The 25,454-nt window shown below is 36.3% G+C and overlaps 4 protein-coding genes across 15 annotated transcripts in view; 1 reads left to right on the top strand and 3 right to left on the bottom strand.

Annotated features, from left to right (window-relative positions):
* Dh31-R (Diuretic hormone 31 Receptor) overlaps positions 1 to 21,722 on the top strand; it is a 63,922-nt gene extending 42,200 nt beyond the window's left edge. For 4 of the 6 annotated variants that reach the window (XM_034319907.2, XM_034319906.2, XM_034319910.2 and 1 more), the window contains 9 exons: positions 15,217 to 15,323; positions 17,433 to 17,524; positions 17,972 to 18,098; positions 18,306 to 18,532; positions 19,096 to 19,266; positions 19,581 to 19,704; positions 19,965 to 20,006; positions 20,087 to 20,170; positions 20,723 to 21,722. In XM_034319907.2, coding sequence (XP_034175798.1) covers positions 15,217 to 15,323; positions 17,433 to 17,524; positions 17,972 to 18,098; positions 18,306 to 18,532; positions 19,096 to 19,266; positions 19,581 to 19,704; positions 19,965 to 20,006; positions 20,087 to 20,170; positions 20,723 to 20,902 — 1,154 coding nt within the window. In that variant the 3' untranslated portion in view covers positions 20,903 to 21,722. Of the gene's footprint in view, positions 1 to 5,968; positions 6,083 to 15,216; positions 15,324 to 17,432; positions 17,525 to 17,971; positions 18,099 to 18,305; positions 18,533 to 19,095; positions 19,267 to 19,580; positions 19,705 to 19,964; positions 20,007 to 20,086; positions 20,171 to 20,703 lie in introns of those variants that run through there. The other 2 variants (XM_034319911.2, XM_034319909.2) reach the window with 2 other exon arrangements.
* Positions 25 to 5,856, bottom strand: LOC143305207 (uncharacterized). 6 transcript variants are annotated; one of them, XM_034319874.2, is made up of 4 exons: positions 5,838 to 5,854; positions 5,387 to 5,494; positions 4,650 to 4,814; positions 25 to 4,142 (listed from the first exon to the last, which is right to left on the bottom strand). In XM_034319874.2, exon 4 carries the CDS (start codon positions 4,117 to 4,119, stop codon positions 514 to 516), a length of 3,606 nt encoding a protein of 1,201 aa, XP_034175765.2. In that variant the 5' UTR covers positions 4,120 to 4,142; positions 4,650 to 4,814; positions 5,387 to 5,494; positions 5,838 to 5,854; the 3' UTR covers positions 25 to 513. The 6 variants fall into 6 exon arrangements, with proteins under 6 accessions (XP_034175765.2, XP_034175763.2, XP_034175761.2 ...); XM_034319872.2 differs by having other exon boundaries at positions 5,397 to 5,494; positions 5,707 to 5,847; XM_034319870.2 differs by having other exon boundaries at positions 5,707 to 5,847.
* LOC117602188 (juvenile hormone esterase) lies at positions 6,110 to 9,784 on the bottom strand. 2 transcript variants are annotated; one of them, XM_076691576.1, is made up of 8 exons: positions 9,608 to 9,784; positions 8,549 to 8,834; positions 7,938 to 8,123; positions 7,389 to 7,591; positions 7,171 to 7,312; positions 6,767 to 7,096; positions 6,533 to 6,671; positions 6,110 to 6,451 (listed from the first exon to the last, which is right to left on the bottom strand). In XM_076691576.1, exons 1-8 carry the CDS (start codon positions 9,746 to 9,748, stop codon positions 6,289 to 6,291), a joined length of 1,590 nt encoding a protein of 529 aa, XP_076547691.1. In that variant the 5' UTR covers positions 9,749 to 9,784; the 3' UTR covers positions 6,110 to 6,288. The 2 variants fall into 2 exon arrangements, with proteins under 2 accessions (XP_076547691.1, XP_076547692.1); XM_076691577.1 differs by lacking the exon at positions 9,608 to 9,784 and adding an exon at positions 9,395 to 9,564 and having other exon boundaries at positions 6,111 to 6,451.
* Positions 21,723 to 22,142: 420 nt separating the features above from the next.
* On the bottom strand, positions 22,143 to 24,282 carry LOC117602208 (transmembrane protein 19). Its single transcript, XM_034319935.2, has 7 exons — positions 24,220 to 24,282; positions 23,616 to 23,745; positions 23,413 to 23,523; positions 22,896 to 23,183; positions 22,718 to 22,822; positions 22,373 to 22,588; positions 22,143 to 22,297 (listed from the first exon to the last, which is right to left on the bottom strand). Exons 1-7 carry the CDS (start codon positions 24,253 to 24,255, stop codon positions 22,143 to 22,145), a joined length of 1,041 nt encoding a protein of 346 aa, XP_034175826.1. The 5' UTR covers positions 24,256 to 24,282.
* Between the last annotated feature and the right edge of the window lie 1,172 nt (positions 24,283 to 25,454).

Genomic DNA, 25,454 nt, shown 5'->3' on the forward strand with positions numbered 1-25,454 from the left:
TAAAAAAGAGAACATTAGATAATATTCTTTGCACAACGTTTTATTAATCAAGATGGTTTAACACGCGTACAAAACAGCTCGTTAAAAAGTTAATTGTTTCTGTATGTACACGTATGTATCGCGTTTTATATCACAATGGTATTAAATAGCATTTCCAAGTGAACAGTATAAAAATACATTTGATAATAAAATAAATGATAACATCGTCTACGTAACAGTCCGTTAAATCTCTTCAACTTTGTGCGGTAGTATTTTTAACAATATACAAAACCAGGTTCTCATTTCGAATCGTTTCTTAAACTTATTAATTTCAATTGTTATGCCGAATTTATCGAGAGCTATAAATTTTATTTTTACGCAAATTTCATAATACCAGACTAGTCGACAAAATTCCTTCCAGTCTTTCCTTCGAGATGAAAACAACAAAGATTGTTGTATCATACAAATAATCGTTAAACCGATTTAAAAAAAAAAAAAAAACAATCTTATTCTTACTTATCAAACGATCGACGTTTAACTAGAACAATCGTAGTAGGTTTTGTTAAGGATATCACAGATGATGCTTTTGACCGCTGGATGATCGCATTCCGTGAACTTGAGCACCAAATCATTGTATCTTCTCCAGTAATCGTCGTTGTTAACCGGTTTTAACAATCTTACCGCCATTAACATGGCCTCCGTTGATCCAACTTCCATCAATCCTTCTATCACGCTTAAATTCGTGTCATCTCTTTCGCGGCCTTCGAATCCACGAGTTTCGATCATCACGTTCAGAATGGAGGACATAAAGAAGATGAAAACAGACGAGAAAATGTCAACCAGTCCAGACATCGTTCGACCGATCCTGACTCCTAACTCTTTCGGTTCCTTCACCGAACCATATTCCCTCGCGAACACCAGTAATAAATACGAAGTGGGATCCATTTGTGGTGTCAGTACAGACAGGAACGTCTTCAGTATCCCATCGATTAATTGAGGACTCGTTTCTTCAGAGTAGGTCGTCTCTACCAGCTTATTGATGAACTTTCCTACCTGATTGTTCACCGGGTAAAACAATGGTTTCTTTGGATGTGGAATATTCCAGCCTGTTCTCACAGTCTCCGCGAAGATGTTAGAGAACACCTGCATCCGTTTGTCAAGTTCCTCTTTGGCCGGTAATAGATACGCATCGATCATGAATTCGGTGGCCGATGCGGAGATATCCGTATCTGGATGGAAAAGAAACCTTCGTAGCAGTTGTTCGATGAAATCTTCAGGGAGTAGCTTGCAAATAGCCGCGTCGATTCTCCTCAATAACGTGGCAATATCCGAATTGAGTTGCTTAGCCGGTAACCCAACCTCTGAATATCTGTCTACGGTGCTTAGAATCAGCTTCACGAAGTCTGATACATATTCATTAGGGACATCGTTGAGCATTTTGATTATCTCAGAAATGACCGACTGATCCTCCACCGTCAAAGTGGAGACCATCCGACTGAACATCGTCCATGTATCCTGATCAGGCTCGTTACTGAATAACTGTTTAGCTTTGGAGAAGAGAACCTCGCGAATAGAATAGTGCTTCTCGGATTCCCATTTACTCAGTAGGAACTGCTGAAGATAATCTCGAGGGGCGACCATGCACATCACTCTTATACCATGTTTCCGGACCGACACTCTCTGACTGGTTAACGTTCTGGCAAAGGATATGACGTCTATCGACGATGTTCTTCTACACGTGTTTGTCAAGGTTATCAGAGCCACTGATAGATAGTCTCCTTCGAGGAGTTTGTTGACTAGCTGCAGAGGAAGCGGCGGATTCAAGATCTTCGAGGCACTGGTCATCCTGATGACTTGGAAGTAATTCATCTTCGCCTCCTTCTGATGAATATCCACCGTCTTACTAGTGGGAATCAGAGGTTCGATGGCCTTCACAAACGTTTCACCGTGAACGAGGGCGGCAAGTATACTCAGGGATCCCTCATCATCTTCGTTCGCTAAATCCTGAAGACATTGCTCGGCGAACTTCACGGGTATGTCCTTGTACCAGCGAGTAGCTTTAAGGAAACGTTTCGTTTGTGCATTGTACCAGTTTCGTTTACAAGCGTCCAGGTACTCTTTCCATCGATTTAGAATGCTTTCTGGATTCTTTCTCAAAAGCTTGAGAGCCTCTCCTGACTGAAATTCAGCAATCTTCTCCCCCTTAGGCGGCCAGAAACGGTCGTGTAAGTCTTTTTCGTTAGTCTGTAGCAGACATTTGAAACAGTGGATAATATAATGGTTGATTTCCTCTTTCTTTGATAGAAATTCGCTCATCTTCTCTAGTAACCAAGGATAGTTCTTTATGGATATGCGTTCTATCCGCGTGTTCTTGTTCACGTGATCCTCGTTGAAGCGGTAGATAGAGTAACATAAGTCGTACAATACACCAGGCCTGTCCGTGCTCCATGGACCATTATCGGAATGGAACTTCTGGGAGATTGCCATAAAACAAGCTTCTAGGCACATCCTTTCGTATTCGGGATATTTTTTCAGAATATTCCAGGATGTTGTATACCGTGTACTTTTCATATCGATCAATATATCAATAACTTGGTCTATAGGCTGGTTGTGAATGATCTTGAAGTGAAGGGCAGCCTCAACTATTCTCTCGCTGATGGTGTTTCCAGCCGGGAGCTCTTTCTTCACGTGTACACGTAAGATTATGTCCATTAGGACTGCCCAGTGATCCTCGCTCAGCTGAGGAAGGTCGTACTCTTCCTCTAAACACTCGAACACTTTCAGAGTCACCCAGTATTGTTCGTTTTTATGTCTGTCTCTGATGTACTTCAAAACTTCCAGCAACGTATGGTCGTCGTTGTTCACTTTACAACAGAAGATCATTTCACATAGAATGACTGCTCTGTTCTCCATCTCAGGAGTCTTTGAGATCTCCTCTTTGAAGGCCGGTATCGATTCCTCCGTAGGGAGGTAACACTTCCAGCAACAAGAGTAAACCATTGTCCTGGTAGGAGCAGTTTCATTGGCTAATTTGATCCTAGCCTGTTTAATTCGCTCTTCGGGAGGCAGTATTTTCAGCAACATATGCGTCACGTTGCTCGATGATTCCAGCAAGTTTCTACCATAGACCTGGCGGTAGGTTCTCAAAAAAAGATCCGCCTTCTTCTCCTGAGGATAAAACTTTAGGTACCTCAACATCTCATCGATTTTGAATTGCTTCACATTCTCTGGGAACAGTTTCGCGAATATGCTCTCCATACGATTAGCGCTGATCAATTTCAACGGTAGTATTTTAATGTACAACTTCGGATTCCGTTGCAAGTGTTCTTTCCCATTCTTCAGAAAGCTCTCGGCGCACTTGTTGCTCAGGTTCACGCTTGGAGGGGAGTCCTTGTGCATCTCGTACAACTCCACAAACGCTTCTAGCCTCTTCTTGATCAACGCCGCCAAAAAGTCACCGAACTCGTACATGTCGACGCGATGAAGGTTCCTCTGATAGGGATCGTTGTTGCCTTTGCTCAATCTGAAGTATCGCACCACGAAGTCCGGGTTCTTACGGAACATATCCTTCACCTGCTTGCGACTCAACACGATCCTCTTTTCCACGATGGTGTTGTACACGAAGTTCTCGCTGCACGCCAATAGTAGAGGCAACGCTTGCTGAAGACCATAGGTCATTGTGACCGCGGTGAAGAAACATTCGGCCAGATCAGAGTCCTTATGGGCCAGGTGACTAGCGAGTGCCTTTATGATACGCGTTCTTGTTTTCAACGAGACAAAGGGAAAGAGATTTTCGAAAAAGTACTGGACACTCGTGATGGTTTTGTTAGTACCGTCGAAGAAGCTGCTCGATTCGAACGCTTTGTTTACGATCATCTCGTCGTTGGACTTGAGAGCCTCCGCTATAGCCTCGTAACTCTTTTGATTCATGCGATCCTTTTTGTTTAAAATCAAAGCTGCCTGCACCTGTACCAAAGGCGCGAGTGGTTTTGGGATCTTCTCCGCTTCCGCTACCTCTTCTAGGCTGTTGCATTCGCATAACCGATCCTTTGTTAGCTTTGCTATCCATTGGAATTTTTCGCTGAGCGTGCCGCCAGGTATCCCCTGGATTGCGTCCAGGTAAGGCGTCTGAATAGCCATTTTCTTTTTCGATCACCTATGCGCTGTTGAACAGTATTTGAATTATTAGAGGAAAACAAATATACCAACGTTCGTCCATTCTGTAAATACACGTTTCTATAAACAGAAGTTTGGAAATTAAACCTAGCGTCTGTTATAATCTATACTGTTTACTTCTGGATACTTAATGACGTCATTCTATATAGAAACGAATCATCAATAACTATTACAGTCCGTGATCTCATCGCTCTAGAAATTCTCTTCTTCTGTCATGTAAAATGAATGACTGTTTTATAAAGTTTTTACATGGTACACGAGGAAAATTTATCGATATCCAATAACGAGTACAAGTTACTTTTAACATTAAACGGAAGAAGTTCGCGCCGATGAAAACTGAACGAGGAAATCTTTCGAGAAAATCATCTTGATCCGTTAAAAATTAAAATGTAGTAATCGAACAACCTTTTCGCAAATTGTCACCAAATTGTTTAATTTCCTGTTTCTACAGAATGCTCAAACGTCTTCTTTGAGAATAATTACATCATACTAACGTAGATACTTATAGGGTGAGTCATACGAAGCGTTGCAATCAGTCTTCTTTATTTTATTTTTTTATTTATTATCGGCTCATAGATTATTTTGTTTATTGTGCCGTACTGTCAGGTAATCTTCATTAATTTCAAACCGTTACTCGACGCCCAACACGCGATAAACCTCTGAAGCATTGATAAACTTTAGATACCGAATGTATTTCTGTTACATTTTCAACAAATAATTTTTAGTTAACTTTATGGTAAAATTAGACCGAGATATCATTGAAAATGAAGCGATATTTAAGAAAAAAATAAATAAATTTGGCCCACTCTCTACAAGCGTTGCTTTAAATACCCACATATTGACATCATTTCCATTATTAAACACTTTTGAACGAACACAAAACTATAAAAATTAATATTTTATTTCATTTAAAAAATGTAGAATTTGTAGCAAAATCACAACATAAAAAGTCTTTATTAAGCCTTAAATTTATATTATACAATTTGACCGTTCTTTGAAATGGCTAAATTCCGAGAAAAACATATCCGTACGCTTATCGCTCTGTCCATTTGGTTCCTATGTAATAGTTGTTTGTTACTCTACTTATGGCCCACTCCATATACATGAAGTCGTTAGAAGGTGAAAATTTCGGTAGAATATGGAAAAATAAAACAATAGGTCACGTCTACGTGAGAGAAAAATCTATTATTGTTCTCGCAACTGATAACCGAATAACAAGATGTCTGTATACCTTTATCTACCTCAGCGATGGTGGTCGATGACAAAGGCCGAGAAAGCGGAAGCCGGCCGGAATTTTGTCGACGGTATTATGAGTTTCCTAGGGCACTTGAGATTTCACCTGAAAATAGAACCGGTATTTGATGATTTACGAGGAATTTTAACCATCCATAGTTACTAAAAAAATTCACAAACGGCGAACAATTCACGACAAAACACGGATCTTCGCTACAAGGCGAAGTCAGGTCAGTTCTAGCTAATGTGAAACGTCACTCGCGTGTTTATCCGGTGAGTTTATGTTAGGTTAAGTCTACGTAGGTCGAACTGGCTTACTGAGAACAATGAACAAGCGTTAAGGCTGATTTTTAATCGTTCGAACACATAACTCAATATAATTTTGTCGTTACTTTTGACGTGATATATTGTTGAAAAACTTTTGCGAATTGTACGATCATACTGCTTACAGCAAAGAACGGACGATGCTGTTCTGCGCATGCGCAAGTGAACTACTGCACATGCGCGTACATGTATACGTCTTCTTAGGCATTGGCATCGGTTCAACATAGCGCGTTCTTTCATTCGTTTTCGCGCACTCGACGAGTGAACGTCGATGTCTTTGTATACAAATATGGTCCCAGACGAAGTCGCTGCTATTTATACACCATGAAAGTATAACACGAAATGTAATAAAATACTATCATATTTTTTTGTAAGTAAACAGCGTTAAAACGTTTTTTTATTTACATGTTGAAAAAGGTAGACAAAACTATAACACTTGAAAATAAAAGCTACATTTAAATTCATTTTTAAAGGTAGTTATTTAAAGCTTCTAAACAAGCTTTCTGTATAAAAACTGCTATTTTACATATTACATCTTCTCTTAACATATTTCCAATGATTAAGAATATATAATTATTAGTATTTGTTAATTATTCTTTTCCAGTTATATCTCTGGTCGTCTTTACTAATGGTTTTCATTTGTAACCTGTTACTGATATTCAAATAGTTGTATACGTTCCCTTTCTCGACTGGTTTCCATACTGTTGTGATAAGACCTGTGACTGTAGGTGTTGGGTTCCTTAAATAAAAAATAAATAGCTCAGTAATAAATATAAAATTATGTATTTTATTTATCGTAACGATTCGAAATGACTCGTACCCTGTTTTCGCGAAATCTGTCCACATTTGAGTGAAGTACTCCATCACTTTGTAGTTGTCGGTTCCGGGTTGCAGGGGTGGTAGTTGTGTTCCTTTCGTCATTTGAAATATATACGTCAAATCGTCTCCGTGTGTTGGTCCTGTAAACGAAAAATATATTATGATACAAAATTGAGTAATTTGCAAATGTTTGATAACGTGCAACCGAACGTTTAACGAGAATACTTTTGCATACCTGGCAAAGAAATGTTGAGAGCACGTTTTACCATGGAATTTTTATTATCGTAGGTGAATTGATAAAAGTACGTGGGTTGAACGCTCTTCTCCAATTGAATCTTGATGACTTCGTAAATACCTTGACGAAATGAAGAGTCGGTTATGAAATCCGCGTATTGTTGAAGCAGTTTGCCACTAATCGGTTCGTTGTTGAAGTAGATACGTTTCAGATCTTCCGGGGTGATTCCATCTTTCTTCATGGAGAGCATTAACTCCGGATGAATGACTATTTCAAATTTCTCGTTGATTTGCTGAAAATTTTTCTGGGATTTACAGATGTGTAGGGCGGCTAGAAATATTCCAAGGTTTGTTAACTTTCGATTCTATTGAAAAACTCATGTCCATGATTATTCAAAAACAAACCTCCTTCGTTGATATTGTAACCCAACAAGAAAGGTACTTTGACGCCTGATTGTATCAGTACCGATGGATGTTGGGGTATAATTGGATTTAGTGATTTATCATCGATGCATGGATTAAACAATCCTAACGTGGTGTAACGCATCTAAAAATTAATACTTTTCTATTTCACTTTGTTCTACTATTCGCAACTTTTATGTCAACTCATTAAAAGCCATTACCTCGGATGTTACAAGTTGAGTCGCGGTGGTCACCAGTTTCTGCGGCTCAACTTTCCTCAGGAACTCGAGGACGGTCGCAGGATCGGTGGAATGTTCGCCGAGCTGAGCAGCCAACTGGAAGGCGTATTTCCTTGGTTCTTTACTTGTGATGGCCCAAGGGTTCGATGCCACTCCGCTCTGCGATATTGCTTTGTGAAATAGCCCTGCGACGAGGAAGAAAAGGGTCGAAGGATGAACGCGAGCCTCGACTGCGAGTCAATGGGGTTGAAATAACTGAGGGAACATTCTGTGCGTAAAAACAAACGGGATAACGGGTGTTCCGTACGACTAGGGTGGCTGTTTGAGAAACGATCTGACTGTTAATAAGTGAAATATCAGTGGTAAAATAAAAAGATCATTACTGGGATATAAGTATAAAAACGATGTTCGTGAGGTGACAAGATAATTCAGTGGTTTGAATTTGAATATATACTGAAGGGAATGTTACTGCATTTAAAATCAATTTTTTCATTTGATTCTCATTTAAAATTAAAGTCTGGCGCATTGTACCTTGAGCCAATGGAGATAGGGTTAAATAATGTACCAAAACTGCACCAGCACTTTCTCCAAAGATTGTAACATTATTAGGGTCTCCACCAAAATTGGAGATATTTTCTTGGATCCACTTTAAAGCCATCACTTGATCCTTTATACCCTGATTACCTGGGGCGATTTCGTGCTCCAAAGTAAGAAAACCTGAAACATAGATCCAGACTTTCTTCCCTATCTGCTCCATGATCTCGTGCAATGACCAAAATTATTCGTTGACTTTCGGATAGTTTTACGGTTTTCCGATGATGTTGCTTTCTGCCCGGAATATTAACGAGTTGAATTTGAATGAAATATGATATTCAGATAAAACGGGATCGCTAGGACGACCTCGGATTTTCCTACAGAATTGACGTGTGCCATTTGGTCGCACAATAAAAGCACTTTGTTGCACGGAAACGACGGTCACGTGCAGATATTATAGAATTGTAAGGTTTTACTTTCAATGTAAAGAGCTTTTTATAGTGTCACGTTATACCTGGGGATGCGAACGAAAAATAGATGATTGAATTTAGTTTAGAATTGGTCAATTTCGAACGAAAGCATCGTGAATTATTATTGAAGATACGTACCCAATACTCCGACCCTGTAATTAATTGTGACGAGAACAATATCCTTTCGAACGAGATAATCTGGACCGTAAAATTTGTCGTTGCCAGAATCGTTCATAAAAGCACCACCATGGATCCATACCATGACTGCACGTTTCGGGGAATCGTTGAGCGGTGTGTATACGTTCAAGTAGAGACAATCATCGCTTCCGATTAATTGCCAAGTGCGTATGTCTATTTGAGCGCAAACGTCGCCAAATACTGTCGCGTCTCTTATGCCTGTCCATGGCTCAGGGGGCTCAGAATCCTAAGGGTGAAAAGAAAATTTAACAGCATGGTGAATTTTATCAAGAATGAATTTTATTTATCATAATCTTTTGTTCATAAGCTGCATATAATAAAAGATAAGATTAATTATGTGATATTATCAATTGAAACTATCGAATTAATATAAAAGTGTAATTACAAAGGATTAGAAAAGAGCAACATTATTTCTATGGTTTTTCTTTATCGTTTCAAGAATGATAGTCGCGTATCACGTTATCTTTTATCTTCACGCTTGTCAATTTGATCGTGTAGACTGCATACGAATTTCTGTATCACGTATACACTTAGTATGTTGAAAAAATTGAATCTAATTTCAAGCTACGTTCCCTATTTCTACGTTTCTCCTTGATATTTCCAAGTAATGATAGCAATTGACGATAATAACGTGATTATCAGATTAAAGTGCATGACTCGATAGATTTCAAAATACAGGGTGTTCGGTAACTGGTGGTACAAGCGAAAAGGGGGTGATTCTACATGAAGAAATAAGTCGAAAATATAGAATAATTATAGAATAATTAATATATAAATAATAGGTACCATTATTTCAATATTTCATCGTTCGATTTCGTTCGATCATTGTTTCTCAAAACTTATTATAGCGGCAATTATTTTTACGTTTATCATTTTACTGTCAAATCAAAAATTCATTCCAATGATTGTATGGAATATTCGTTCACCTTCTTATTTACCATTCCATTCATTCATTTTGGCATTTGCTAAACTGAGAAACTCCTTATGAAAGAAATTCACCTTGAACCTGAGTGGACCAACGGGTGGTTTCGCGTATGGTATCCCACGGAATGCTAGGAATTGACCCCCGTAGACATCGTCCACGACCACGCCACGTAGCTGGCCTTGTTTCACGCTTACCACCGGATTATCGCACGCCATGGAAAATTGAAACTCTCAACACTAGCAGGTGAAAACATCAACTGAATTTCGGTGAACAGTTAAATACTCCTTATATAGCCTCGAACTGATAAACAACCGTAGTGGGAATAGGCGTCGAATAATCCGTTAATATCACAAGGTAATATCTAATACTGAATGCCAGACGGTGTAGTTCAAGGTTTAACAATTGTAGAAAAAGTATGAAACGTTCTTGCCCAGGACGCCAGCTACAAGAATCTTATTATTTTCTTTTTTGCCGTATTCGTGTGCTCAGATTTTCTCAGCTTTATTGATTGATATTTAACAAAGAACCGTTAATTCAAAGTTTCCATGTTTTTGAACGTTTCCCGTTGAAAAAGGTAGGCATGAAATTTTCAACAGGGAAATGTAAATCTGATAGCCGCAAGAACCAGTGGCACGTAAAATGATGGAATGAAATTTCACACTGGTCTGCTGGTCAATTTTTGTTATTTTATTTTTCGCGATTCGACAAAATTTGAATAAAAGGAAAGGTGTCGATCGCTCGGTGTAAAAACTGAATTTGTTAGAAAAATTTAACGATACATTCTCAAAGGTCGATATTCCCGAAAAATGCAACAAATGAAGTAGGTTTGTTGAAACCATTTATCAAAGGATTAAGCTCCGAAACTACGCCTGTAAATCATATCCTTCATACCCAGATAATATTATATTATACGATCCCTGTGCACCAAGGGTCGAAGATTATATTTAGCAAGTACGCTAACTTGGGTTTTGTTGTGGCATACTAATTCATGGAAACTCCAAATGCCTGAGTATTTCTATGAATTAGTATGCCAAAACATGTTTCAGTTCTTTGGTGTATCCGTCGAACTGATGCATCGTAAATTAATTACATTTATCCTAGTTGTTTAATTTGTGAGATAATTATTCAATTTATATTTCTGATAGAAATATTGAAGTAATTGATATTGTATTTTGAAACACAATCGATTTTCTGATTAATTTAAAAATCTTCTCTTATTTTTCAAATTTCTGCACGTATCTATCTTATAATGTTCTTCTAGCCAGGCATATCGATCGTTCATTCTGTATTCAGAACTGAAAACGTAGGTACATAAAATGGATTTTCGCCAGTGTACGCGTAATTGAAAATTACCACGATGCTGGAACGTTGTTAGTTTTAATACCCCAGTAAAAAGATCCTTTTCGCAAGATGTAATCAGGTCAAGGAAATTATATATCGGCGAAGTTTTATGTGCAAACTAATAACGTCTATTTATTACTTATCGTTTCTTCAATTCTTGATAGTGGAGATAATAAATGTGTTGGAAAAGATAGAGGAGTTGAATTTCGAAAGAAGAGGTAAGAGGTAACCCAGAATTATCGAAAATAATTCAACTTCATATCGCTCGATAACAACGCATCCGTGGTGATAAATTGTAATCTGATTCGTAGCTTTTCTCGAACACACTTCCTCTTTTGTTCGCCGCGATGTTTAGCGACGAGGAAAGCGATAAAATTCGCGACACAGAGTGTTCTTGAGGCGTACGAAGGGTGTAAAATACGATGGGGTTAGAACGTAAAGGCTGTTGCAAAAGAACCTTCGAATGGTAGCAAGAAAGTTTATTATCAGTGAGATTCGAGGATTTATCGGGTCGTGTGCACGCGAAATGACGTTGCAATTTTTGAACTTATCGATGAAATAAATTTCGGGGGAAGGGTGAAAAGGGTTGCCAATTTTCTTGGGTTAATCGGCGGTGGCAATTGTTTGGGGAACTTCCTAATGGATTCTCATTTTCTACCTACAGATAAGCTCAAACTAGCAGCGATATTTCTCGTTTCTTGTAATGCGATCATTTGCAAAATGTTTATTACAATGAAGCAGCGTTTACAAATTCACCGAGAATAAACATTCTATCTGATGACATAAATAACGTAACCTTTTATGTAATATTATCTTTCCCAACATATATTATTTAGAAGATTTTGTAATTTTTAATATTGAAAATATAAAATTTATTTATTTTAATGTTAAAGCCGATCGCCCTCATCGATCCCTTCTGAATTCAGCCCCGGTTTTCTCTTAATTTCTGGATCAAATCTCCCTTCCTTTCGATTTGATCAACCGAATGAGATGAATGCTGTTTCATAAACACGTATACCTTCATATTTGGCGAAGCGAAGAGGATCATATGGCTCTCCATCAGGAAGTAAAAGTGATTTATCGCTGAGGATAAATGGTGCTTGCAGGTTGGAACAGGATCTGGCATTGCATTAATGATGTGGCAAACCCCTCTTATCATCGATCAATTCTTATAATCCATTTTATGACCGATTATCAGAATTTCATAAATTTGTTTGAAGAGGGATTACCTACTAGACATATTTATCAAATTTCTCAGATTATCCTGGGTAAAATAATGTATTTTCATGGCAATTTTTTTTTATTTTACTACAATTTCTAACAAGGCAGTGAAAATTTGGCAAAAAGTTTTTCAAATGAAAGGCTTTCAAAATTAAAACAAAATAATATCTGAAGAAATGGTATTTAGGAATTTCAATTCTGTGCCACGCGTGGATCTACAAAGACCCATTTCCACCCTTCGAGAAGTCATAGAATTATTTAGATAAAGAAGGCTGAATTTGACTTCTGACCCAACAATCCAATCGACTAATTCTTTCTCCCCTTCATTATTGATGAGATCCAATTTCCTGGGCTTACCAATGAAAAATGGACCCATAGCGTTTAATACTATCAAGATTTATTTCGACATTTGTGATCAACGAAATTGTGATTGACGAATGCAATTTTTTCTCTTTTTCCATATATAGAATATATGGTAATATATAGAATACTCGGTAATATAAAATGGTTATCATTTTGTCGAGTATAGATTATCCGCCACGAGGGATCTACCTTGATCCCACAAGTGTTTTGTTTTCTTTTCAATAAAAAAAAAAAATCGGTTGCTACACGGCTGAAACGGTATTGACGCCCTTTTATTGGCGAAACCGTTTGTTTCCAATATTTGCCCGTTTGGTTTTCCACTAGCTGTTATAAAATGATAAATCGACTGGAAGTAAAAAATGGAATCGTTGCTTTCGGAGTTTTCTTTGAGTATGATGTCTCTTTGATTCGTTAACTTTATTTGTAGAAAAATACCCTCTAACCACATTTATGAAACTGCAATTTAAAAAAAAAAAACGGAATGCAAGTTTTTCCAGGATTCGCGGTACTGTTGGTAAAGCAATTATTTAAAATCCGTGGATTTATTATTTTTTCCATTAAAATCGTAGGATTTAAATTAATGCAATTGCGAGTGATATTGAAATCGAACCGTTCTTTTTTTCTATTCAATTTTTACATGGAAAATTTCTTGGGATAAAAAATTTACAATTTATCGTTGCGACGAGTTTTATCGATAAAATGAATTATCGAATGATGGAATTCTTTTTAACACGACTGTGTCGTTGATATTAGGTAGAAATAAGATACACAATTGTTGAGTAAACGAAAATGAAGAGTTAAATATGTAACTATGTTACGAGTGATAAAAAATGAGATTAGAAATTTCTACATCAAGGTTTAATCCCTTACGAAGAAATTAGTTTCCACAGCTCTTTTTTAATAAGCAAGAGAACGTCTTTCTTTCTGTACTTTTTTTCATTAAATGTTTCATTTTTCTTAAATTTACTTAGGTAATTATACGAAAAAATTGGAATACTTTAAAAATATTATAAATTCGGAGCTCGGAGCGTCGTGTATCATCTTTGAAAATATTTTTCTCTGATTTACGCCCGTCACAAACATATTTTGTATTTCGAAAAACCAGGGATAGATTCTCCGTGGTTAGTTGCCGTCATATAAGAGAATTTATACCGGGAACAGTATAACATCCGTCATTTTAAGACGATCCTACGATTTATGATCATCGCAAAGGATACAATTGCAAAACTTTTCCATGGAACCACAATAAAATACAAAATATGCTCCCATGTGTTATATTTTTCGTTTACTAATTGTTTTAGTAGAGCAGCCAGCTTTTCGTGCGTTTTTCACGATGAGATATACCACGTCCTTCCTTAAGTTTGTTAAATGTTTGCGTCAAAGCCATAATTGAAATATAGATACCTTACAATTAACCCGGATGTTAAAGGAAATTTTTATTCCATTTCTCGATTACGCTATTCGCTTCATCTCTAAGACAATCGAACGGAATTGCAGTAAAGCGTAATGAAAGTGCATCGAAGAAGTTGAGTAGCAGCGCGTCGTGAACGAGCTACGGTTTTTACGACGTAACAAGAGAAACCAAGATCGATCTCTGTGAGAAAGAGAATGGAATGACTATCGTTCTTGCAATCGACGATCGATCCCCAACACTTTGCGGATACTCAACCCTTTGCAATGTAATTTCTTTAGCAATTGCATTTGTTCGAATTCGTCGTTCGCTCTGCGAATAATAAAAATTTAAACTCGCTTTCGTCGATTAATAGCTTGACACTTTAGAAATTTCATTAATTAATAGCTTAACGCGTTAGAAACCACTATTTAACCCACGACGCATCCTATGCGTCGATGCAAATCAGAACCTTTATAAATAATTCGCGTTCGCGTGAAAGGGTTAAAAAAGATTCGAAAGCAAAGAGTTAAGATACAGAAGTTAAATGGTGGTGCAGATAAGCGCCGAAAGGGAGAATAGAATAGAATGGAAGAAAGGTGAAATGTATGCTCAGTTCATATATCACGTAATCTCACGGAGGAAAACTTCATCTAAGCACGCAGGGAAAAGGTTTTCAATTTTCAGAGTTAACCCGACTTGTCTGTCGCAAGCCTCTCGATTTGACATTTATTGCAAAATTGAACGCGATCTACGTACTTCTCTGCCTCCCCATTTCGCCAGGGTTGCTTAGAAAAACAGAGGACCGGATATTTCTTTGAAGAAATCGATTTTACTATTTTATTAGTTTCATTACGTGTCTGTTTGTTCGTAAAATTCATTTACAATTTTTTATTTCATCTTATATTAACTTCAAAGGTTGATTGACAAATGACATCATTTACATACCTACGTACACATTCCAAATGCTGGATACGAATTCAAATATTTATACTAATGGGAGTCAAAATTACTCTCTCGTTACAGACAGTTAACCGTAACGTTTCTAACATTAATTTCATTTCTCTTGGAAGTGAAATATTATTCCTGTAAGCACCTCCTTCTTGACTTACAACTTTCTTTGATGAGAGGAATAAACTGCTGTCGTCTGCTTCCGTTTGTTCTTCCACTTCAAAAGCGTAGAACCATACTGTTTTTTCGCGAAACTCGAGAATGGCAAGGTGTCGAGTTAAAGTGCGAGCCCTTAAAGTGCACTATCTTTCGTAAGGGCAGAAGAAAAAGTAACAGGGTTAGATTTCAATTTTTCTCGCCGATTTCGATAAACTCTTTGTTCGTTTATCTATTTAGTTTCATTTCTTCTTGTTTCAGTGATGGCACATAAATATTGTGAAACTAATGGCACCTGGTTCCGACATCCCGAATCGGGTCAAGTCTGGAGCAATTACACAACCTGTGTCAATTTGAAGGACCTCAGTGTAAGTGATTGACGTAACTATTCGATATTTCACTTCTAATTGAAAGAAAACTTTACACGCGATTGCTTTCAACTATAGTAAATATTATTCCAAGAGCTGGGAATAGCATTGCACAAAATTAAAGAATACGAACATTTCGAAAATAATAAAATATAATTTAATATCTATGCTGTATGATAAATAAAAATTAGAAAATATAAAAATAATAATTCTCGAAGGGCGGAGAAAGGTATAATAATGCACTGATTTTCAAATAATTCGTGACCAAAGAAAAGACGAAAATGGCAAATGCGATAACAATTTTTAATCAGAAAGGGGTCGATAAAGTCGCAACTGTCGTGATAAGATCATAAATGAAATCCTGTCGTATCTTCGGCAACACGTGTTGAATTGCAGCAAGGGGATGAAGGATTATTCTCACGATAATAATGTGATTTGAATGGATGAGTAAGATCCGGGATCAAACAGGATGACAGTGTAAAGGTTGAAATGAAAACGTGCTAGGTTAACAGAAATACATAGGTATGATAATAAAAAGAAGATGAAATGCATAAACCGAGAAGATAAGATGAAAAGTATCGGAACGGATCTTTCTATTTTCTTTATCTTTCCAAGTAATTTGATAATACAGAAAGTATTGAAAATAAAGTGTTGTAAGATATGATCACAGTTGGTGGTATGTTGCTGCTTGTACTCATATTTTCTCTTTTCTGAAATATTAAAATTCCTTGGAAAACATATTTTTGTGAAAAATACAAGAGAGAGGGCTCTTGGGAGTAAAGGATAAAATAGCTTCTTTAATCCGTATTTATTAGTTCCGGATTGCTGACCTCCAATATTTCCGGGATAGGAAGATGATAATAAAGAAGAATTCGGATAGAAAAGGATATTTAAAAAAAAAGATATTTATTTTTAATAAATCCACTGCTTTTTATCTTTACACGCTTAATATTTACAAGGGTAGAAATTTTACCCTTAGTAGAATTGGTAGAATTTTTACAATATTTATAATTCTGAAATTCTAAAGTAATTGTAGGGTATAATTGTACAGTTGAAAAGGTAGATACAAAATGTATTGCGGTGTGATAAAACTCTCGAACAAGAAGCACTCGTGCCAATTCGACCTAATTTTCTGCTCGATTTCTCGACGAACGTCGACGAGGTCATAAAATCGAGCAATGCGTGTATGTACACTTGAAACGAATTCCTGGAATCAAGGACCTCTTATCTTGAGCATTTCAGGATGTTTGGAAAATCCAACGAGATACATGACTGAATATTAGCGAATCGATGCATAACGCATGGATTGGACGTTTGCAATATTGCAAATGATAAAACGAATGCGTGTAATATAATTTACTCATACGCTGAAAGACGTACTATTTGATTTTCTCCGAATGTCTCAAATGCTTTCGTAGATATGACGTTTCAAAAATGCACCACGAAATAGCGCGAAGGACGATTACATAAGTGCATTTGCATTCCGTAAGTGCGTCATTTGTCATTAATATTAATTAAAATTAATATTTGAATAAGGAAGATAAAAAAGGTGAAGAAATAATAGTTATTAAACGCTTTTCAGTTGCATATACATACGCTTTTTATTTAAAGTCTCGTGCCAGCGTTTGAAATTGTAAAAAAGAAGGAAGTAAAGTGTATTTATGCAAATTTAATTTACATAAAAGTTTAAATGTTATCGAAGTCACTGCAAGCGTTTGCATATTTTTCATGTTTACTCCCTTATACCGGATGTATTAACCTCTATATTCCTCCATCAAACCAGCTACAGCTTTATGAATTTCTGTTGCTCCCTTTTTTCCTTTCTCTCCACCTAGTTCATTCATTCCTCTATCTTCCAAATTTTCCTTACTTTGCAAAATATTATTCATACCGTTCGTCATTTGAAAAGTTTCAAGGCATAAATTTTTATCATAATTATAAATATGTTCATCGTTTATGCACTTTAAACATTTTACATTTTATTTGAATTATTTCAATAAATATAACGGTGCAAGTTGATATTAAATTTGTGTCAAAGATATGTTTGCTATTTCTCATTTGTTTAAAAACGTGTATTTCTATTAATAGCAGAATTAATTTTAATTCCAGTGGCAGCAAGGAATAAATGGAATTTACGAAGCCGGATACGCGATATCGTTGGTCGCGTTGCTGCTCTCGTTAGGTATTTTGACGTATTTCCGGTAAGTCGATGACAGATTCTAGATTTTTTTCATTGAAAAAACTGGCTCGAGAGTACGGTGGAAATCGATGTTGGTCCAATTGAAGATACTCCAAGTCGGGCGCATTTATATAGTTGCAGGGGCGAAATAATGACATAAAGAAAACTTGAAATTAAATGAAACTCTAAAAGGATCAGCCGATCGATCTTTTCTCGTTACATTGCAGAATCTTGGTTAATCGTTCGTGATCAAAACTAGTTTCAACTGATTATAAGGGGGATTAAATTGGATCTTACAGGGTATGTTAGAACGAAAGCTGATACACGTTCTCAAGATTTATACGTCGAAAAAGAGTCATGAAATTCAAAAAGAGTGTAATAAAAAATTAATGTCATATCTTAAGGATGATACTCCAGAAATTTTATAGAATTTTTCCTATATTTTCATTGCCCTTTTCTCTGGATGCAGCTCGCTAAGATGTGCGAGGACCACTCTTCATATGAACCTGTTCGCTTCGTTCGCTGTAAACAACGCTCTTTGGCTTGTCTGGTATAGATGCATCGTAGCGAATACGGATTTACTGTTAAACAATGGGGTACGTATAAAAGCGTAGCTCCTATCTTTACTCATCACTTGACCCGGTAACTCATATTTGAATTCAGTCACCAGAAAGTATTCGTTTCGATGAGGGTCAACCTTTATTTCTTTTTTTCTTTTATTCACTTCCATGACACCATTTTATGTAAAATTCAAATTCTCTTCTAATCAGAGTGTTCGTATTAGAAAACTCGGTGATTTTCAGATAACGTGTCGTCTTTTGCACATAGTACTGCATTACTTTCTACTCACTAATTACTCCTGGATGCTGTGCGAGGGTTTTTACCTGCATACGCTACTCGTTAGTGCTTTCACCAGCGAGCACAGATTAGTGAAATGGTTGATTGGTCTTGGATGGCCGGTACCAGCTGTAATCGTTATGATTTATGCCACTTTGAGGGCCACCAGCGATGATCCTACAGACACTGAACAGTAAGTATACAATAAATACACGTGATTATGGTATTACTGGTTGTACTAATAATATAAGGTGGCAAGTTGAAAGCTTGAAATGTACCATTGGAAAATTATCTATTCTTAATAAGATAGAACGGTGCTCGTAGAACCATCCTGAAACAGCGTAGAAGTATCACAAGGATCAAGCTAAAAATTGAGACAATTAAATTAGAGTGAATTACTTGGAAATCTCTAATGAACAAAGAGATTCTACTGGGTCGGATTAATGAATCTCGTGGTATGCTCACTCACGTTCACGCTCTTGACATCTTCTCAATTTCTGGCCGATATTGATAATGGAAGTTGAAGTCTCGAAGTTGACGTAACAACGCGGCGAATATTAATGTATTTTGTGGTAACTGAAATTTTCAGCGGAGAGGTTTACGTGGCTTAGAAATTGGGAAGTTAAGATAGTGGTGGAGATTTGATAGGAAAGTTGAGATTTATGGTTGACAAACGTATTGAAATTGAAATTTTATTTATTTTATCTTAAGGTGCTATTGTTTTCTTATATTAATTTTATGTATTTGTAATTTCAGGTGTTGGATCAACGAGGGTAATTACATGAGCGTACTAGTTTACCCCGTGTGCGTTTCAACCCTGTTGAATCTGCTCTTCCTCTTCAACATCGTTCGTGTTTTGTTGACGAAGCTTAGAGCTGGTCCTAGGATCGGTACGCAGCCTTCAAGATCTATGCGTCAAGCATTTCGGTAATTAATTAAATATCGTAATCTTTTAGTATTACCTTAGTGCTAATTAATCTTTCCCTTGTAATAATTCTTTTAACAAAAATATTATCATTAATTGTAGTATTAGAATTAATAATTATTATAGTATTATCCCTAGTACATACATACATATTACTATAGTGTTAATACACTAATTATTATATCCTGTATATTATTAGTGACTATAGTATTAGGATTAATATCACTAATTAATTGTTTTAATAAAATTATTCTCTAACAGGGAAGTAGAAATAGGTACGGTATATTTCAACCTAACGCTTTATCTTTCTCGTTAGAGCAACGCTACTTCTTGTACCTCTATTGGGTCTGCATTATCTCGTCATCCCCTTTAGACCACCAAAAAATCATCCCTGGGAACAATTTTACGAGGTTCTTTCCGCTATAACGGCCTCTTTCCAGGTAAACGATTCGATGAAATTTTCATGAAAAATGGAATTCAACTAATGTACTCTAATCTCTCTCCCTCTATTCAGGTATTATTCAAACTTTAACTATTAACTCGGGATTTGGTAACTAGTAGAATATGTATTTACATAACGAACTAAAACTTTATTGTTAAATTATCAACAAGAGAAACCAATTCATTCTTGTTCCCCCGAGTTCCATTTTGTTAAATTCTACATTTTTTAAGGTTGCTGACTGATGCTTCTATTCCACAGGGTCTCTGCGTTGCCGTTTTATTCTGTTTTTGCAACGGCGAGGTAAGCTGATGGTGTCTGCAATTACTTATCTAAAACCAAATGAACAGACGTATCGATTAATAAACGTTGTTTCTGTTCAGGTAATAGCGCAGTTCAAAAGGAAATGGGAGGGCACGGCGTTTCTACGAAATCGAGCCAATTCTTGCACAGCCACCACAGTCTCGGTACGGCAATTTCCCAAGACACAAAATAGTCTCGTTCTTTCTGCCTGGTGTAATTTGCATTCGTGGATACCCTGTTTATTTCCACTTCTTTTATGATACTATACTTACATATATTTCAATTTCTATATTAACTTTCTATACTATACTTTTACTATATCGTTATGCACGACTTTGCCTAATTAGAACAATTAGTCCAGTCTTTTACTATACGACCCCTCATCTTGATACGCTATACTAGTACTGCTCGAACTGGTTATATTCGTTTTGTTAATCGCTTTCACCGTCACCTAGTGCAGCCATGGAACGCTATACAAGTTTCTAGAATGTAGTAGTATAAGCATATAACCGCACGACTGGTCAATGGTGCGATGCGGACTGCGAGTAAAGTCCTAAAGTACTAACACGTCAGCCACCTTTCCTAATTGTACAGCACCTGCTCTACCATGTATTAACAAACGGCTAACAAGTTGTCCGTGTCGTGCCAATGACAACGTGCCCGAGTCAAGTCCATTGTGGGACCTTGACTGTTTCAGTTTATCCGCTCGACCGCAGGTCCGATGGCGGGAGAGGAGAAGGTATGACTGTCGTCAGCCGACGCCGGAAATGCTGGACGAGAAACCCGCGGACGTACAACTGGTCGATCATTGTCCCGTGACCAATAATCTCAACAATCGTGCCAGATTACTGATCGAGTCGAACGACACTGAGCATTGCGAACAAACGCGGTGTTGATAAGCCTTCGATGAAAGGAACAGCCTTCAGAAGTGGCTGACGAAGGGATTACTCGAAGGTCGGAAGTGTCACGAGAAGGGATGATCAAGCTGGGACGAATTCCTGGTGACACTGATAAGAGGGAGGATTTCGAGGGGACAGGATCAAAGGGTGCTTTCTTTTTCGAAAGAACGAATAGGAGACAGATGGTTAAAGATCACAGATCCTCTATTAGCTAGGAGTCCGCGTTGTTGAGGATGATGAACGATGCTTTTCTAATGGGATGAGTGGCGTAAAGTGTGATAAATTGTATTGGGTGTATGCAAGAGTATGTAATGATTAACAAGTTTAACTTGATGTTATTAGTTCCCTTAGGAATTATTTTCTAATCATTTTGTTTTTTCAAGGTTGCTTAATTGGACTACTACTGTAAGTTTAATTATAAAGAAAAAAAATTCTTAGACTTTTGATCCCTCATTACTTTTGTATACACTTAATAAATTATACGGGAGGAGTGATAGTGAGGGATGGGGTAGTTTAAGAAGAAATTAGTCCAATTTTTTAACTTATTTAACATTGATTACCGTGTTTTGGTGAATTTTATAATATCATTAAAGACAGTTAAAACATTGAAAATTATGGTGATTTAAGACAAAGAATTATTAAATTAAATGTACCGTACGTGTGTGTTAATTATGTTTTAATTAAGTTTGTATGTTAATAATGAAATTAAATAATTTCGCCTCGATTTACCTTCTTCACTGAAATATGCAAGAAAACATATCAAAACTGCTATAACAAAAGTGAAAAGGATTTCATTAAAAAAACTGACGGGGTTAACATATTTTACAGTCCCCGCGATGGGGACTATATTTTTATTATATATTATCTTTACATTATTTTTACTAAAAACATTTCAGTTTCGGGAAATACATAGTACTATATGGACGGTTAACAAACCCAATTAATATATATTTTTGTTAAACTTAATATATATCATCTAGTTACAATAAAGAGTAACATATAAATAATTATAAACTAAAGTCAATTTACGATCAGTTTAACTATGACAACCGGGTATATGAAACGGGTGTTTATATCAATATACGTTTTATTACAAAAAACACGTTCGAGAATAAGTATATATATATTTAATTAAATATTTAAATAAATATATATCTGTATTGCTAAATTAATTAATTAAATGTATCTTTATTTAAATATTGAATTAAATATCGGGGTATTTAATTATACGTATTTTTTAAGGCCAATTTAATTTTGCTATTTCTGGTAATATCAGGGCAGTGAGAACACTTGATAAAAGATTCACACTATGATTGTCCAAAATTTGTCTGCCACATACGTGTTTCACACCCTTTCCCGGATGTTCTACTATCACTCCTTTTTCATTCACACCTATAATAAGCAAATCGAATAATAAATCGCTGCGAAATACAAAGAAAGTGTATAGTAAATGATAAAACGTCTTACCAGAATATTGTAAAGTGGCCCCCAATAGAGAATCTATTACACTACCGAACAAACCTCCGATTCCTCCAACAATAATAATAGGCCATTGTGGTGCTGCTAACTGAAGCACGGCTGTATCTACAGTGAGCAGTATGATTAAATAATCAAACAAACCTACGGTCATACCACCAAGTGCAGAAACAGCTAGACCTACCCATGAAACACCACCATTCGTTCCTATGAACATGTATGAATTAATCTACAGTATCTTAATGCAAAATCTTACAAATGCTGAGCTTTACTTGATCAAAACAGTTACATACAGTGTATTTCATTTAATATTCATTTGCATTTTAGTATTCTCACCTTTTGGAACACGTTTAAATGAAGTAATTAGAAAAGGATCTTTGCTACCAACAACTGAGCCTATTTCTGATGCCCAGGTATCTCCATTGCAACACGCGAACGCTCCTAAATGGTAATTAAGTAATACAAATTTTGAAATCCTTTTGTATGCAGTAATTAAATAGAGAAAAAAATGTACCTAAAATCCCTATTGATAGCCAGGAACTTCTGTAGTATTTATCAAAATGAATTGGTTGTTCTACACATCCTACATCCAACAAGTATAAAAGTGCTAACTGTGTTGCCATACCACCATTGCATAAAACCTGAATCCAGTTTCTTTGGCCACCATCCTTAAAATCTGTTTCAAGTTTCCTTTTCTGATGAGCTCGAAACTTTGTGGCTTTAGAGGAGGTAACAAAGAATGCAAAGAGACAAGCCAGATGACAAAAACTGGTAAGTGTTAAAATGAAACCCATAAATAATCCTGCAATATAATATGCTACAATTATTTTAAAATGCACATCAGAATCATTCAACTAAAATCTATAGTGCAATATATAGTACACCAATAAATTTAGAATAACTAACAATTTTCGATTGATGTACACGATACTTTCTTTTATTTACAATAATGTACATAATGTATTTAATATTTAAATCGCACGGCATCCGTAATTTTCTTACGTTGAAAAATTGAAGAAGAATTGCATTACCAAGAACAGCACCGCTGACATCCACGCTTTTTCTTTTCAATCCCCAAAGAGCCATAAAAATTGGAATTACAACAGCGGTTAACCACCTCCATGGTGACACAACCAGGTGTTCTAAAAGAAAGGTTATGTTCTTCAAAACAATCGAAACAAAACAATAACAAAGAGATGAAAGAAAATAAATTAACAATCATTTTTCGATGTACCTTCAAAGTGGTTTTCAGAATCCAAATAAAAGGTTGAGTAAATCACGTTTACAAACCAAAATAGCATTGAAATTGGAATTGCACAGGCACTAATAAGAGCCGGCATCAGCACATGCGATCGTTGATTTTCCTTTTTGTTCAGTGAAATCATATTTCGAATTGTAATGTAAGTACTATGTTAAATTAGACTGTTCGATAATTAAGTATCGATGTCGTTCAGTTTAAAATAACTTTCAAATGAGACCAAACGAGTTTTATACGGATTCATTTACATTCTCATTTCTCTCGAGCCAACACCAGCTGTTGGAATGTATGAGTTCTGCATATCAATAATTGGTGATAGAAAATAAAAATACATACATATTCATACTTTAACCCAGATAAGATACGTCTGAATATTTACAATAAATTTATAAAGTTTCTTTACACAACTACAACATGATGAGTATACTGAATTGTGTTGTGATTCAGAAAGGATACAGATGTAGGAAGAGAAACTACTTATAATAAAATATACTGATTCTTGTTTTTTTTTTCGAGTGATTTAAATTGATGTGTAAAATTACGTGAATACATTGATAAGAAATGTTGGCAGATACTGTACTTTATCCCGGCTTAATATGTACTTATTAAACGTCATCTGTTAAACACACATTTGCAACATAAACTTCTTCTATTTTCTCCTTCCACTCATCTGGGGAGGGAAGAAACAAGAAGGAGTCAGGTGTGGTTAGATATATTCTTTCTTTTATGCCCGTTTCCTCATCAGTTCAGAGTTTCTGTGAACTGCGTTCAATTTTGAACGCAGTTTAATCTTTAGTCAACGTAGTATGTATACCGCAGTTCACCAGAGTCCATAACTGCGACGCGCAGGTTGGAAGATGGTGGGGGAACGCAGCGAGCTCTCTGCTAATCGCTTTCCACTTCGTTTGGAAGTATCGCCAATCAGGGCGAAGATGCGCACTGGATAAGCGCGAAGAACGAAAACTGGTCTTTTCGCAGTTATGGACTCTGGTTTCCATCAACGCCACCTTTGTTCCGATCAACTGAACGTATACCTTGGGCGGTATTCACAGTCGCAACTTATTTCTAAGTTGATTAGAAATTGATTTGCTTAGGAAAGTAAATGCTTATCGCTGTAGATTCACAGTCGATGCTTAAGAAAGTCTTAAGCTCTTATGAATTCATAGTCGAATAAGTCCGCCTTATTTGTAGAAAACGAGTTCTTATTTGGCTTCATTGAGGTTATGTTTTTAAGTCGACGATATTCGGGACTTAAGCACGCGTTTGAAGGTGGTATTGTGCAGTGTTGAACAATTTATTTTGATTAATTATGGTAAATTATTTTTAAAAAAGTACTAAATGGAGTTAGACTTTGCGGATATCGAGGATGCGTGCTAACCCAAACTATATTTGTATCAAGTGATGTAATTGGTGCATAGCAGTGACTACAGATCCAATGACTTAGATTTGTAGTCACTATGCATAGGTAATGAGTAATGAGCGTGTCATAACCAGAAAGAAGCAGCATAACCAAAGTCTGTCTAACCTTATTTATAATATTTGTATCTGAAAATAATAAGTTTATAATTTAAATTAAATTGTTTTTTCCCGAGTTCAGAATTTATTTTAATCAGATAAATAGACAAATGGAGCCAGTAAATAAAAAGGAGAGAACCAAGAATTTTACAGAATACGAGAAAATGCTTCTGGTTGAATTAGTCCAGGAACTTATTTGAACTTATAGTAAAAAATTGATGGAACACAAAATGTCGTTGATCAGAGTTTAATTTCGGTTCAAATTTTGAACCACGTTGGAGGAAACGGGCATTAGTCGAT

The sequence above is a fragment of the Osmia lignaria genome, chromosome 13, assembly GCF_051020975.1.
Source record: "Osmia lignaria lignaria isolate PbOS001 chromosome 13, iyOsmLign1, whole genome shotgun sequence".
NCBI classification, from domain to species: domain Eukaryota; kingdom Metazoa; phylum Arthropoda; class Insecta; order Hymenoptera; family Megachilidae; genus Osmia; species Osmia lignaria.

What these genes read in the sequence shown, in the direction of transcription:
- LOC143305207 (XM_034319871.2), bottom strand. Translation starts at nt 4,119, where the DNA reads ATGGCTATTCAGACGCCTTACCTGGACGCAATCCAGGGGATACCTGGC.
- LOC117602188 (XM_076691576.1), bottom strand. Translation starts at nt 9,748, where the DNA reads ATGGCGTGCGATAATCCGGTGGTAAGCGTGAAACAAGGCCAGCTACGT. An exon ending in TTACAGGGTCGGAGTATTGG is followed by an intron (nt 8,124 to 8,548) that starts GTACGTATCTTC and finishes TCTATGTTTCAG; the next exon opens with GTTTTCTTACTTTGGAGCAC. An exon ending in CCTATCTCCATTGGCTCAAG is followed by an intron (nt 7,592 to 7,937) that starts GTACAATGCGCC and finishes TCCTCGTCGCAG; the next exon opens with GGCTATTTCACAAAGCAATA.
- LOC117602208 (XM_034319935.2), bottom strand. Translation starts at nt 24,255, where the DNA reads ATGACGTTTAATAAGTACATATTAAGCCGGGATAAA. An exon ending in ACATATTAAGCCGGGATAAA is followed by an intron (nt 23,746 to 24,219) that starts GTACAGTATCTG and finishes CTGAACAAAAAG; the next exon opens with GAAAATCAACGATCGCATGT. An exon ending in TGTCAGCGGTGCTGTTCTTG is followed by an intron (nt 23,184 to 23,412) that starts GTAATGCAATTC and finishes ATTATATTGCAG; the next exon opens with GATTATTTATGGGTTTCATT.